At 44.8% G+C, this 13,673-nt stretch overlaps 1 protein-coding gene across 1 annotated transcript in view; it reads left to right on the forward strand.

The window, feature by feature from the left end:
* Nucleotides 1-13,291, forward strand: part of LOC138358601 (uncharacterized) — a 273,373-nt gene extending 260,082 nt beyond the window's left edge. Inside the window, exons 3-7 of the mRNA XM_069316669.1 lie at nucleotides 4,122-4,735; nucleotides 8,461-8,629; nucleotides 9,344-9,469; nucleotides 11,713-11,798; nucleotides 13,091-13,291. Coding sequence (XP_069172770.1) covers nucleotides 4,122-4,735; nucleotides 8,461-8,629; nucleotides 9,344-9,469; nucleotides 11,713-11,798; nucleotides 13,091-13,291 — 1,196 coding nt within the window. The remainder of the gene's footprint in view (nucleotides 1-4,121; nucleotides 4,736-8,460; nucleotides 8,630-9,343; nucleotides 9,470-11,712; nucleotides 11,799-13,090) is intronic.
* Nucleotides 13,292-13,673: the final 382 nt, after the last annotated feature.

Raw genomic sequence — 13,673 nt, forward strand, 5'->3', positions numbered from 1 at the left:
GCGTCCTATCCTCACTGGTGTTGTGAAAGAGAGCGTCCTATCCACACTGGTGTTGTGAAAGTGAGCTTCCTATCCACACTGGTGTTGTGAAAGTGAGCTTCCTATCCTCACTGGTGTTGTGAAAGTGAGCGTCCTATCCTCACTGGTGTTGTGAAAGTGAGCTTCCTATCCTCACTGGTGTTGTGAAAGAGAGCGTCCTATCCACACTGGTGTTGTGAAAGTGAGCTTCCTATCCACACTGATGTTGTGAAAGTGAGCTTCCTATCCTCACTGGTGTTGTGAAAGTGAGCGTCCTATCCTCACTGGTGTTGTGAAAGAGAGCTTCCTATCCTCACTGGTGTTGTGAAAGTGAGCGTCCTATCCTCACTGGTGTTGTGAAAGAGAGCTTCCTATCCTCACTGGTGTTGTGAAAGTGAGCGTCCTATCCACACTGGTGTCTTGAAAGTGAGCTTCCTATCCTCACTGGTGTTGTGAAAGAGAGCTTCCTATCCTCACTGGTGTTGTGAAAGAGAGCTTCCTATCCTCACTGGTGTTGTGAAAGAGAGCGTCCTATCCACACTGGTGTTGTGAAAGTGAGCTTCCTATCCTCACTGGAGTTGTGAAAGAGAGCTTCCTATCCACACTGGTGTTGTGAAAGTGAGCGTCCTATCCTCACTGGTGTTGTGAAAGTGAGCTTCCTATCCTCACTGGTGTTGTGAAAGAGAGCTTCCTAACCTCACTGGTGTTGTGAAAGAGAGCTTCCTATCCTCACTGGTGTTGTGAAAGAGAGCTTCCTATCCTCACTGGTGTTGTGAAAGAGCTTCCTATCCTCACTGGTGTTGTGAAAGAGAGCTTCCTATCCTCACTGGTGTTGTGAAAGAGAGCTTCCTATCCTCACTGGTGTTGTGAAAGAGAGCTTCCTATCCTCACTGGTGTTGTGAAAGTGAGCTTCCTATCCTCACTGGTGTTGTGAAAGTGAGCTTCCTATCCTCACTGGTGTTGTGAAAGAGAGCTTTTACAACATCTCTGAGGATAAGAAGCTTCCTCTAACGATACCAGTATGGATAGGAAACTCATTCTCTCACCCCAGTGAGGATAGGCCCAGATCTATCCTCACTGGGTTGAGAGAATGAGTTTCCTATCCATACTGGTATCGTGAGAGGAAGCTTCTTATCCTCAGAGATGTAGTAAATGAGATTTTCTATCTTCTCAGGTATTGTAATTAGGACCTTCCTAGTCTCTCAGGTGTCGTGAGAAGGAGCTTAACCTCTACTCTTATGCTTCACTAGTTAATAGACATTACATAGTTTAAGGGATGCTCTTAATCGAAGCTCTTGCTCCTCATAAGTGTTTTGTCTACCATTTCCTTATCAAGATGCCCCTTATAGTGAACTTTTCTTTATGTACAAAGTTCTTTAGCGGAACCCGGATGTTCCCATTTCCTGGCTTTGAAGATGGGTTTAAGGATAACTTTTCCCCTCCAAGTACTTCCAAAGAATATAGTGATTTTGGAACACACCATTTTCCAATGAAGGTGTTCTTGAGAATATATATTGGAGGTGTATATTGTGTTCAAACTCAAGTGCCAGGACTTCTCTCAGGCACGTTCTTGTGTGAGCAATTTCTTCTGCACTTACGGAGCGCTGAGATTAGTCTATGTAGTGAGGATTGTGTCTCTGAGAGGCTGCAGGATCCGTGTAAAGTCAGTAGAATTCCCGGTTGCAATTCTTTTTACCATGTCGTGGCCTAGTCGACTAAGGCAGCGTCTGGGTTCATTTCAACCACTTGGGCTGGACGGTAGAGCGACGGTTTCGCTTCATGCAGGTCGGCGTTCAGTCCCCGACCGTCCCAAAGTGGTTGGGCACCATTCCTTTCCCCCCGTCCCATCCCAAATCCTTATCATGACCCTTTCCCAGTGCTATATAGTCGTAATGGCTTGGCGCTTTCCCCCTGATAGTTCCTTCCTTCCTTCCTGGGATCATTCCGGGCATAAGTTCGAACCCTCATCACGGCCCTTGTGGATTTGTTTAGTCTACGAACCTAAGGCTGTTGCAAAGGAGAGCGGTGATGTTGCAAGTCAACAAGTCCATTTCTTCCTGAGCATTTTACTGCAGCGAATTGTAGAGTTTCTTAAGCTGACGAAAGTCCAAACGAAGGACGGTGAGTCTTTTTGTGACTGGGACGCAGGACGTACTCTTGATGACTTCTGGACGTAGAGAAGATTGATGACGACAGAATGATGAAGAGTCTGCATGTGTAGAGTGGATTGTTGAGTAAGAGGGAGACACGTGGAGAAGTGAGAGAGAGAGAGAGAGAGAGAGAGAGAGAGAGAGAGAGAGAGAGAGAGAGAGAGAGAGAGAGATAGAGAGAGAGAGAGAGAGAGACAGACAGAGAGAGAGAGACAGAGAGACAGAGACAGAGAGACAGAGAGACAGAGAGACAGAGACAGAGAGAGATAAAATCAATATTATAATTATTATTATTATTAAGCTCTCGAAGCTTATGATTTACTAGCCTGAACGAAACATAGATGTCAATAAAATATAAAAACCGAACACAAATATTTTAAAATCACATTTTTCGATCTAACTTAATCCACCGAGATCAAATGTTTATTGACCTCACAAGCGGGGGTTTGAAATCAGATGCACTGACAGCCTCCTTTGAAGGCATTCACGAGAATGGGGTGAATACCTAACAATCGACAAAGCCAATTTAACCACTCAAACTACCCATTCTCAGACTTTCTAAATGACGAGCTGATAGGTCTTGACCACAATGCTAGATCTATCATGCAGACGTGAACCAGTTATAGGCCTGGCGATTTGGTTGACACTGTCTACGGTATTGCCTCTAATAAATCAAGAATTTGACTTAATAACAGTGATATAATCTACTACTAATTCCTAAGTCACTTCAGTGTAGCATGTTGTATTTCAGTACATACATCTTGCTTGTTTTCATAAGTATTCTCGTTTCCGTTTGTGATATTTCAATTGCTTAATATAATGCTATTATATTAGACTTTGGATCTCTATATTTAGTGAGGTTTGAACTACATTTATGAATGACATTGAATGGTAATAAATAGGAACCACCTCGTAAGCGCTAATAGCAGCTGGCTCGTATGGACCAATAGCAGCTGCCTCGTATGGACCAATAGCAGCTGCCTCGTATGGACCAATAGCAGCTGCCTCGTATGGACCAATAGCAGCTGCCTCGTATGGACCAATAGCAGCTGCCTCGTATGGACCAATAGGAGCTGCCTCGTATGGACCAATATAAGCTGCCTCGTATGAACCAATAGCAGCTGCCTCATATGGACCAATAGCAGCTGCCTCGTATGGACCAATAGGAGCTGCCTCGTATGGACCAATAGCAGCTGCCTCGTATGGACCAATAGGAGCTGCCTCGTATGGACCAATATAAGCTGCCTCGTATGAACCAATAGCAGCTGCCTCGTATGGACCAATAGCAGCTGCCTCGTATGGACCAATAGCAGCTACCTCGTATGGACCAATAGGCCTACTGCAGTTTCTTGACTATGCTCTTATGCTTTAATGGTTCTGTTGACATCTTGCAACATGGCCGATAAATTGCAAGATTTACTCTGTGTGAACCTCTAGTATTATCCCTCTACAGTTTCACCTTCGCCTCTAGATAAGGGTTACCGAAACACCAAACTAATATTACTTCGACCATAATTTCCGGGTTACACAGATATTCTGCTGTTGTTCCGGGTCTCTTAATGTGTAGGTCGGCGGGAATGTTTCCCATAAACATCCATAGTGTGTAATTTCACCAAATAAACATTCAGATAGTGAAATTGTTTTCTACGATCTGTTTATAAGGGGACAGGAAGAGTTATGTGTATGGGCGGACATAATGAAACAGTGGATTGATACAGACGGTATTTTTTTTAGGTCCTGGAGTTGCGTGCGTACATAGATGAGAAAGCACACATGCGCACGCAAGCACAGGTAGGCTCACACACGCACAGTACACAGATACACACACACGCACATCTACAAATCACTGAATGTAATGTTAGGGTCTTAAGAAAATCTATTCTATCTACCCCCGTCTCTAATATACTACCTACTTGCACATGACTAATTCTATAACGTTTTTCTACCCAATAGATTCATCACAGAATAATGATCAACAACTCCATCAACCATCATCACCATCTTCAGCTATTCAACCGCATCAATCAAGTCATGAAGTGGATAGTTATCGAGATCTGGATGTCCAGCATCTACAAGAGGAGGAAGAGAATCTTCATCTGAAACGCCTGCTTCACAGCCCCTTGGAATCATCAGATGCCTTCGAAACGCAGCATCAGGAGTTGCAAAATGAACTGTCCAGTGGAATAAGGGAAGATAAGAGCTATCACCATATACACAAACACCTAGAGCACTATCACCAGCACTTGAAGCATAGTCAAACGGGTTATAACTTATCGGATGAGAATCTCCAACAGCATCGCCAGCATCTACACCACCAGCATCACCCCCATCATCAACAACATCACCATCTCCAGCAGCATCACTACCACCAACACAGGCAGGAACGGTTAAAGAAGTCCCACCGCTTACAAAAACGACACCAGCTCCTCCAGCAGCAGCAGCAGCAGCAGCAGTATCGTCGCCTCCCACACCGTCGCCAACAGAGACCTCACCTTCTCCAGTTTACACAGTCCGAGTACCGACAAACTGTCTCTGAAGATGTGCCTCCACATACCTCAATCCTCACGGTAAGTACAAGCTTTTTATTTCGTTATTTACACATTTAAGTACATCATTTGTGCTGCTACCCAAGACTATTTGAAGGGGAGTACAGTGGTTATCTTGAGGTTATCTTGAGATGATTTCGGGGCTTTAGTGTCCCCGCGGCCCGGTCCTCGACCAGGCCTCCACCCCCAGGAAGCAGCCCGTGACAGCTGATTAACACCCCAGGTACCTACTTTATTGCTAGGTAACAGGGGCATAGGGTGAAAGAAACTCTGCCCATTGTTTCTCGCCGGCGCCCGGGATCGAACCCGGGACGACAGGATCACAAGTCCAGCGTGCTGTCCGCTCGGCCGACCGGCTCCCTTGTGTGTCAAAAAAGCTAACCAGGTGATGCTAAAAAAATCCCCATCACACAGGATGGTTAGTCATACAGGGCCATGTGTTTAGTAGCCGGCACTGGCAAATTTTGGGTACACTGTGAGGATATCTTCAAGAATACGAGAGTGAATAAAGTAATTCCAGAGCTCCAGGTACCTCATGCCAACTGGTCTGAAAGGTCTAATAAAGGTCTAATAAAGGTCTAATAAGAACTGGTCTAATAACTACCTACCAGAAGTGCAGCGTGTGGTCGTTAAAGTCTACGCAAAATACAACCCACGTTTCACTACCATTATTTTTATCAACAAATTAATTTCCTAAAATAGCCTTCCTTAATTAGTATTATTATGCCTGTGTCCTTAAAAATACATTCTTCCTAAAATAGCAAGAAGTAAAAAAATAGGCAACTTTTTATGACATTATAATTGTATAATCCTTATATATCATAAGAATGTAATGCTCATGCATTTTTAAGATTAACTATGAACAAATAAATAACAGATTATATATTTTAGACATATTTTAGACATAGAATGAAAGAGAGAGAGAGAGAGAGAGAGAGAGAGAGAGAGAGAGAGAGACAGAGAGAGAGAGAGAGAGAGAGAGAGAGAGAGAGAGAGAGAGAGAGAGAGAGAGAGAGAGAGAGAGAGAGAGAGAGAGAGAGAGAGAGAGAGAGAGAGAGAGAGAGAGAGAGTGAGGATAAAGTAGAGAGAAATAAAATAAAATATAAACAGTATGAGTGAAAAGACAGATACACAAAACACTGCCAGTGATTGTTGGAGATAGCGAGAGGCAACAAGGAGACGAGAATGTTAATAGCGAGGGTTAGTGTGGAATGACACACTACCACCCATCATGAAACCTTCTTCAGGGGGTGACGGAACCCAACCCGTCTGACTCGCTCCCTCCCGTCACTTCTGTACGCCACTGACAGGACAAGACACTTGTAACTCTATTATTAACGTGTTTGTGAGGGGTGAGAGTGTGTGTGTTGATAGGGTCTCTCTCTCTCTCTCTCTCTCTCTCTCTCTCTCTCTCTCTCTCTCTCTCTCTCTCTCTCTCTCTCTCTCTCTCTCAGACACAGACACCGTTAGTGGAACTCCTTCGTGTTTGGGTAACGTTTGCAAGCCGCTATGTGCGTGCAAAGACGTCGGAGAAAGCCCACTCTCACTCTTACCTGGGCACATGCTTAGGGGATTGCACTCTTAGCTGCCACTGCTCGTCCCACACACACACACACACACACACACAAACACACACACACACACACACACACACACACACACACACACACACACACACACACACACACACACACTTACACCAGAAGGGAGGAACAACCAGAAATTTTAAACAGCTAATTTGGTGGTGCAACATAAGAAAAGGAAAAGTATTACTGAACTATATTGATTGCCATTACTAACAGGCAGCCCTTGTAAAGTACCATAGATACTCATTTGACCATTTGACAGATACTGATGGAATACTTTGACCAGTTGAATTTTGTCTCGAAACATTGAAAACATAAAACAAAGAAATCTAACTTGAAAATCTAACTACCTTTATCTAAGATTTAGATAAACAAGATTTAAATCTAAGTTTATCAGATTTTTTTCGTCGAGATGATAACACCAACACCAAGGGAGAAATTGTTGCATCTTGCTTTCTATTAGAGAGGTTTGGACACTGTTGACCAGACCACACACTAGAAGTTGAAGGGACGACGACGTTTCGGTCCGTCCTGGACCATTCTCAAGTCGATTGTGAAGAGGAGGTAGAGACAGGCAATAAATAGGCAAGAGAGAGCTGAGGAGCAAAGTAAGGTGTAGGGGATAGTAGTAATAATGAGAACTGCAGAGGGCCTATTGGCCCATACGAAGCAGCTCCCATTATTGGGTTTGGACGCTCTTTCTAACAAGAGATATTGAACGAGTACCTCCCAAAAAGGAGGCAAAATGTCATAGGGAAAGTAGGGTTAGCAGAGTTGATGTAGGTAAAGAGTTAAGTACCACAAAGCATTGGTACCAGAACAAATCATGTTTCCAATGTCAAGCAGAACGAGAGGCACATTAGACAAGAGCTTGGGGGACTCACTTGCCCCTTGAACAATGGGATACACATGAACGTGAGTGTGTGTGTGTGTGTGTGTGTGTGTGTGTGTGTGTGTGTGTGTGTGTGTGTGTGTGTGTGTGTGTGTGTGTGTGTGTGTGTGTGTGTGTGTGTATTCACCTAGTTGTGTTTGCGGGGGTTGAGCTTTGCTCTTTCGGCCCGCCTCTCAACTGTCAATCAACTGTTTACTAACTACTTTTCTTTTCTTTTTTTTTCTTTTTTTTTCTTTTCTTTTTCCACACCACACACACACACCCCAGGAAGCAGCCCGTGACAGCTGACTAACTCCCAGGTACCTATTTACTGCTAGGTAACAGGGGCACTTAGGGTGAAAGAAACTTTGCCCATTTGTTTCTGCCTCGTGCGGGAAGAATCGAACCCGCGCCACAGAATTACGAGTCCTGCGCGCTATCCACCAGGCTACGAGGCCCCCACGTGTGTGTGTGTGTGTGTGTGTGTGTGTGTGTGTGTGTGTGTGTGTGTGTATGTGTGTGTGTGTACTTTAATCAAACCTTTAAATAAATAAACAGTATATGTACTCTTGACTGTGTCACAACCAGGACTCTCCTCGGGGGCCTCGTAGCCTGGTGGATAGCGCGCAGGACTCGTAATTCTGTGGCGCGGGTTCGATTCCCGCACGAGGCAGAAACAAATGGGCAAAGTTTCTTTCACCCTGAATGCCCCTGTTACCTAGCAGTAAATAGGTACCTGGGAGTTAGTCAGCTGTCACGGGCTGCTTCCTGGGGGTGGAGGCCTGGTCGAGGACCGGGCCGCGGGGACACTAAAGCCCCGAAATCATCTCAAGATAACCTCAAGATAACCTCCCTCTATGCTGACACTGAGTACACACAAAAGCATCAGCATTTTTATCTTACCGAAGAATACTTACTCCTGCCAATCAATTCCCTCTCCCGCTGACCAATCACTGAAAGTTTTTAAAATAAACAGTTTTTTCAGATTTATTAATTCATATACTGTAACAAATTCGTAGATAATATTTTTTATAAGATTTGTGGATTTTTCTAGTAACTAAAATATTGTTTTATATCTCTTCCTTCAACGCGATATGAACACAATCATTCGCCCTAATCCACACAACATAATCCACCCTCCACCCCACTTTCCACCCCACTCCACCCCACTCTCCACCCCCACTCCACCCCACTATTCCACACCCTCCACCCCACTTTCGACCCCACTCCACCCCACTCTCCACCCCCACTCTACCCCACTATTCCACACCCTCCACCACACCCACCAGGTGAGGGCCACAGATGGACTGCGAGAGGGCCAAGCCGACATTAGATACCAACTGAGTGACAGTACGAACTTCGGCATTGACGAAGGCGGTGTAATATACAACTTGCGAAGACTTGACTTCGAACGAACCAATGGTCACTACTTTCTTCAAGTCACAGCTGAAGATCTCGGTGAGTAGAAAAACTTCTTGAGTCTTATGTGTGTATCTTTTTTATGATATTAAGACCTGTCGAGGGCATATTGGAGACAGACTTAGCTGCGTTCTGCAACCTTTTTTTTGACATGTGGACGGACGAAAAAAGGAGAAATAGTTCGCTGACCGGCTGTCGGTTAAGACAGAAATAAAAGCTAATGTAGATAGTATTTTATTATCGCTTGCTAAATGGTGAGAACAGACCTATCTTCGGATATAACAGACCTATCCTCGGATATAACAGACCTATCCGCTGGTATAACAGACCTATCTCCCTGGTATAACAGACCTATCTCCCTGGTATAACAGACCTATCCCCTGGTATAACAGACCTACCCCCTGGTATAACAGACCTATCCCCTGGTATAACAAACCTATCCCCTGGTATAACAGACCTATCCCCTGGTATAACAGACCTATCCCCTGGTATAACAAACCTATCCCCTGGTATGCAGACAATGAGCCACAATACCCAGACTGAAGTAATAATGACCAAACCACACACCAGAAGATGAGAGAAAAGACAACGTTTCGGTCCTGGACCATTACCAAATCGTGTGTTGATAATGGTTCATGAACGGACCGAAACGTCGTCATTTCTCTCATCTTCTGACGGAGAAACATCCGTCAGTTTCGTCATCATATCCCCTGGTATAACTGGCCTCTTCCCCCTGGTGTATGTGTGTTTCAGAGAGCGACCGCTGGGGCAGGAACAAAGCAGTGGTGACGGCTAATATTCAGGTGACAGACGCCCCCGAAGAACCTTACTTCGACTCCGATCACTACGACTTCTCCGTCTCAGAGTTCGCCCCCAGAGGTAAGGCCAAGCTTGGTGGCATAGTTCACTCTCCCCAGAGGTAAGGCTAAGCTTGGTGGCATAGTTCACTCTCCCCAGAGGTAAGGCCAAGCTTGGTGGCATAGTTCACTCTCCCCAGAGGTAAGGCTAAGCTTGGTGGCATAGTTCACTCTCCCCAGAGGTAAGGCCAAGCTTGGTGGCATAGTTCACTCTCCCCAGAGGTAAGGCTAAGCTTGGTGGCATAGTTCACTCTCCTCAGAGGTAAGGCCAAGCTTGGTGGCATAGTTCACTCTCCCCAGAGGTAAGTCCAAGCTTGGTGGCATAGTTCACTCTCCCCAGAGGTAAGGCCAAGCTTGGTGGCATAGTTCACTCTCCCCAGAGGTAAGGCTAAGCTTGGTGGCATAGTTCACTCTCCCCAGAGGTAAGGCCAAGCTTGGTGGCATAGTTCACTCTCCCCAGAGGTAAGGCTAAGCTTGGTGGCATAGTTCACTCTCCTCAGAGGTAAGGCCAAGCTTGGTGGCATAGTTCACTCTCCCCAGAGGTAAGTCCAAGCTTGGTGGCATAGTTCACTCTCCCCAGAGGTAAGTCCAAGCTTGGTGGCATAGTTCACTCTCCCCAGAGGTAAGTCCAAGCTTGGTGGCATAGTTCACTCTCCCCAGAGGTAAGTCCAAGCTTGGTGGCATAGTTCACTCTCCCCAGAGGTAAGGCTAAGCTTGGTGGCATAGTTCACTCTCCCCAGAGGTAAGGCTAAGCTTAGTGGCATAGTTCACTCTCCTCAGAGGTAAGGCTAAGCTTGGTGGCATAGTTCACTCTCCCCAGAGGTAAGGCTAAGCTTGGGGGCATAGTTCACTCTCCCCAGAGGTAAGGCCAAGCTTGGTGGCATAGTTCACTCTCCCCTGAGGTAAGACCAACCCTGATAGCGTAGTTCCTGCCCAGAACACCCACACCGTGATCGTGAGAGAGAACTATGAGTCTCCAACATAAATGAGAGAGAATGAGAGTCAAGAATGTACTGGACACGCAACTCTCATTCTTACACAACACAAACTGAAGAATTTCACGTCTTTTCAAACGCTGTTATGTCTCATTTAATATGAACAAATTTGATCTACTTACAGTTACCATTAAGTGATTTTTAAACTTGAAAAATCAAAAGTTTATTTTACTTTATAGTGTATTTGATTCCAATCAGTTCTTGCAATGGACAGATGTAATTAATCTCAACGATCAATGTGCTTGCAAAGTATGTTGACCAGACCACACACTAGAAAGTGAAGGGACGACGACCTTTCGGTCCGTCCTGGGCCATTCTCAAGTCGTTGAATACTTGCAGACTATTCCTCAGTCCTCATGTCCTTAGGGAACTCCTGGTGCTATGAAAGTCATTTAGTCTATATAATGGATGTAACTATTCATGGACCCTGGTCCCTAGGTTCACGAGCCTAGAGCGCTGTCCACTCAGCCACCAGCCCCCAGTGTGTGTGTGTAATTACCTAATTGTAATTACCTAAGTGTAGTTACAGGATGAGAGCTACGCTCGTGGTGTCCCATCTTCCCAGCACTCTTTTGAGTGTGTGTGTGTGTGTGTGTGTGTGTGTGTGTGTGTGTGTGTGTGTGTGTGTGTGTGTGTGTGTGTGTGTGTGTGTGTGTGTGTGTCTGAAAAAAAACAATGTGCATGTCTGAGTACATTTTAATAAGTACTAATGCTGGCAGTTTGCTTTTAAAACAGGAAGAGAGTAATTTAGAAGACAATTACAGTCTCAGAGAAGTGAAGATACAACTCAAGGTTAATTGCTAAGGTCAAAGTTCACTAGGAAGAGAGAGGAGAGAACTCCCGCTGGCCATCTTCGTATTTATGAATGCCAACGAGGCCACACGAGTCAACCTTCTTGTCTGAGATCATCAAGAAAACATGAGCTGGAAATATTCCTTTTACTTCAAGAACTGGAGTGTAAAACCAAGTCTTGATTATCTTCTTGGAGGCTCTAAAGTATGTAGAGAGAGAGAGAGAGAGAGAGAGAGAGAGAGAGAGAGAGAGAGAGAGAGAGAGAGAGAGATAGAGAGAGAGAGAGAGAGAGAAAAGACAGAGAAAGAAAGGGACAGAGAGAGAGAGAAAGAGAGAGAGAAAAAAGACAGAGAAAGAAAGAGACAGAGAGAGAGAGAAAGAGAGAGAGAGATAAAGACAGAGAGAGAACAAGTAAACTTTACCATAATCACAGCAATAATATAATTATACTCTAATTACTCTCATCTTCAACCACCAGGTAGTTACGTAGGAACACTAAGAGCCAACGACGATGACGAGGATCTTGACTACTACTTCTTGGAAGATGTGGAACCCCCCAATATGGTGAGTGAGTGAGTAAATGAGTAACGCAGAACACGGCCTCCTCAAAGCATTACTTTGAAACACATCTTTCAAAAAAAGGCTTCAGTCATGCAAGGTATCAAAACACCTAACCTAACCTAACCTAACTTAACCTAACCTAACCTAACCTAACCTAACTTAACCTAACCTAACCTAACCTAACCTAACTTAACCTAACTTAACCTAACCTAACCTAACCTAACCTAACTTAACCTAACCTAACCTAACCTAACCTAACTTAACCTAACCTAACCTAACCTAACCTAACCTAACCTAACCTAACCTAACCTTGGTCTAACTATACGCAAAATTACAATATAAGATAATCTTATTTTACACACGAGAAAATAATGTTGATGAACGTGCAATACTTTTCAAATGAATGTATGTTTGGGGATGGAGGCATTCCATTCCTTGGGATGGAATGCCAGAGGGAGGGATAGTGAATAGTGAGACTGAGGGAGAGGGGGAAGTGAAATGGAGGGAGAGAATGGATAGTAGGATGGACTAAGAATGAGCCCATCACCTACGAGGCTTAACAGGATTGGTGGGAACAGGATTGAATAGGACTCTACAGGATAAGGAGAGAGCTTCAAGAGGATGATTACTGACCAGAAATCAGGAATCACCTGTTTTTCAGAAAATGGGTCTCTAGCTGTGTAAATCAGAAGACTGAGGTGGATAAGTTTTTGAAAGATTTGTGTGTGTGTACCACCTATTTGCACTCATCTATTTGTACCTGCGGGGGTTGAGCTCCGGCTCTTTGGTCCCGCCTCTCAACAGTCAATCAACAGGTGTACAGATTCATGAGCCTACTGGGCTCTATCATATCTACATTTGAAACTGTGTATGGAGTCAGCCTCCACCACATCACTGTCTAATGCATTCCATCCGTTAACTACTCTGACACTGAAAAAGTTCTTTCTAACGTCCCTGGTGTGTGTGTGTGTGTGTGTGTGTGTGTGTGTGTGTGTGTACTTACCTAGTTGTGTTTGCGGGGGTTGAGCTTTGGCTCTTTGGTCCCGCCTCTCAACCGTCAATCAACAGGTGTACAGATTCCTGTGTGTGTGTGTGTGTGTGTGTGTGTGTGTGTGTGTGTGTGTGTGTGTGTGTGTGTGTGTGTGTGTGTGTGCCATTACGAGTTTTATTAATTGTGTATGTATCATATTTAACACTAAATTACATATTGAAATACAATGACTTCGAATTTTCTCCGTTTTCCCTTGTCTTCTTCCTTCCTAATCTGTCTCACTCTTTATCTCTCTCTCTCTCAGTTCGCAGTGAACGGGGTGACTGGAGTTATAACTCTAGGTTGGCCTCCTGACGGCACTCAACGTCACTACACCTTCACGGCTGGCACTCTGGACCACAGAGGGCACGTGGCACTAGTTCCTGTCTCCGTGCACATTATAGGTCGGTACAAGCTTAAACTGGGCCCCGGTACAAGGTTAAACTGGGCCCCAGTACAAGCTTAAACTGGTCCCGGTATCATTCCATAGACTAATTATATGTCCCTCATGCTTGTCCCCTTGGCCTACCTTGAGGTGCTTCCGGGGCTTAGCGTCCCCGCGGCCCGGTCGTCGACCAGGCCTCACAATGCCTAGTTGTGAGTTTAAGTAGTTTCCATTAGGTATTTTGCCTCACTTGCATCATTTATCTTCTTCCTTGTGTCTGATTTTCATTTATTGCAACGTGATTGTTAAAGGCTGCTGTTATAGCTCAAAAAGCTTGAGTTTTTGACCTCTTGGGTGAATGGTAGTTGTAAATATGGGTTGCATTTGACCTTATCTCTGCTTGCAGCCTTCTGACCTTATTCCTCGTGCCTTATGTTGATTGCATGCTCTTGTACCTTTATTT

Source organism: Procambarus clarkii, chromosome 84 (genome assembly GCF_040958095.1).
Source record: "Procambarus clarkii isolate CNS0578487 chromosome 84, FALCON_Pclarkii_2.0, whole genome shotgun sequence".
NCBI classification, from domain to species: domain Eukaryota; kingdom Metazoa; phylum Arthropoda; class Malacostraca; order Decapoda; family Cambaridae; genus Procambarus; species Procambarus clarkii.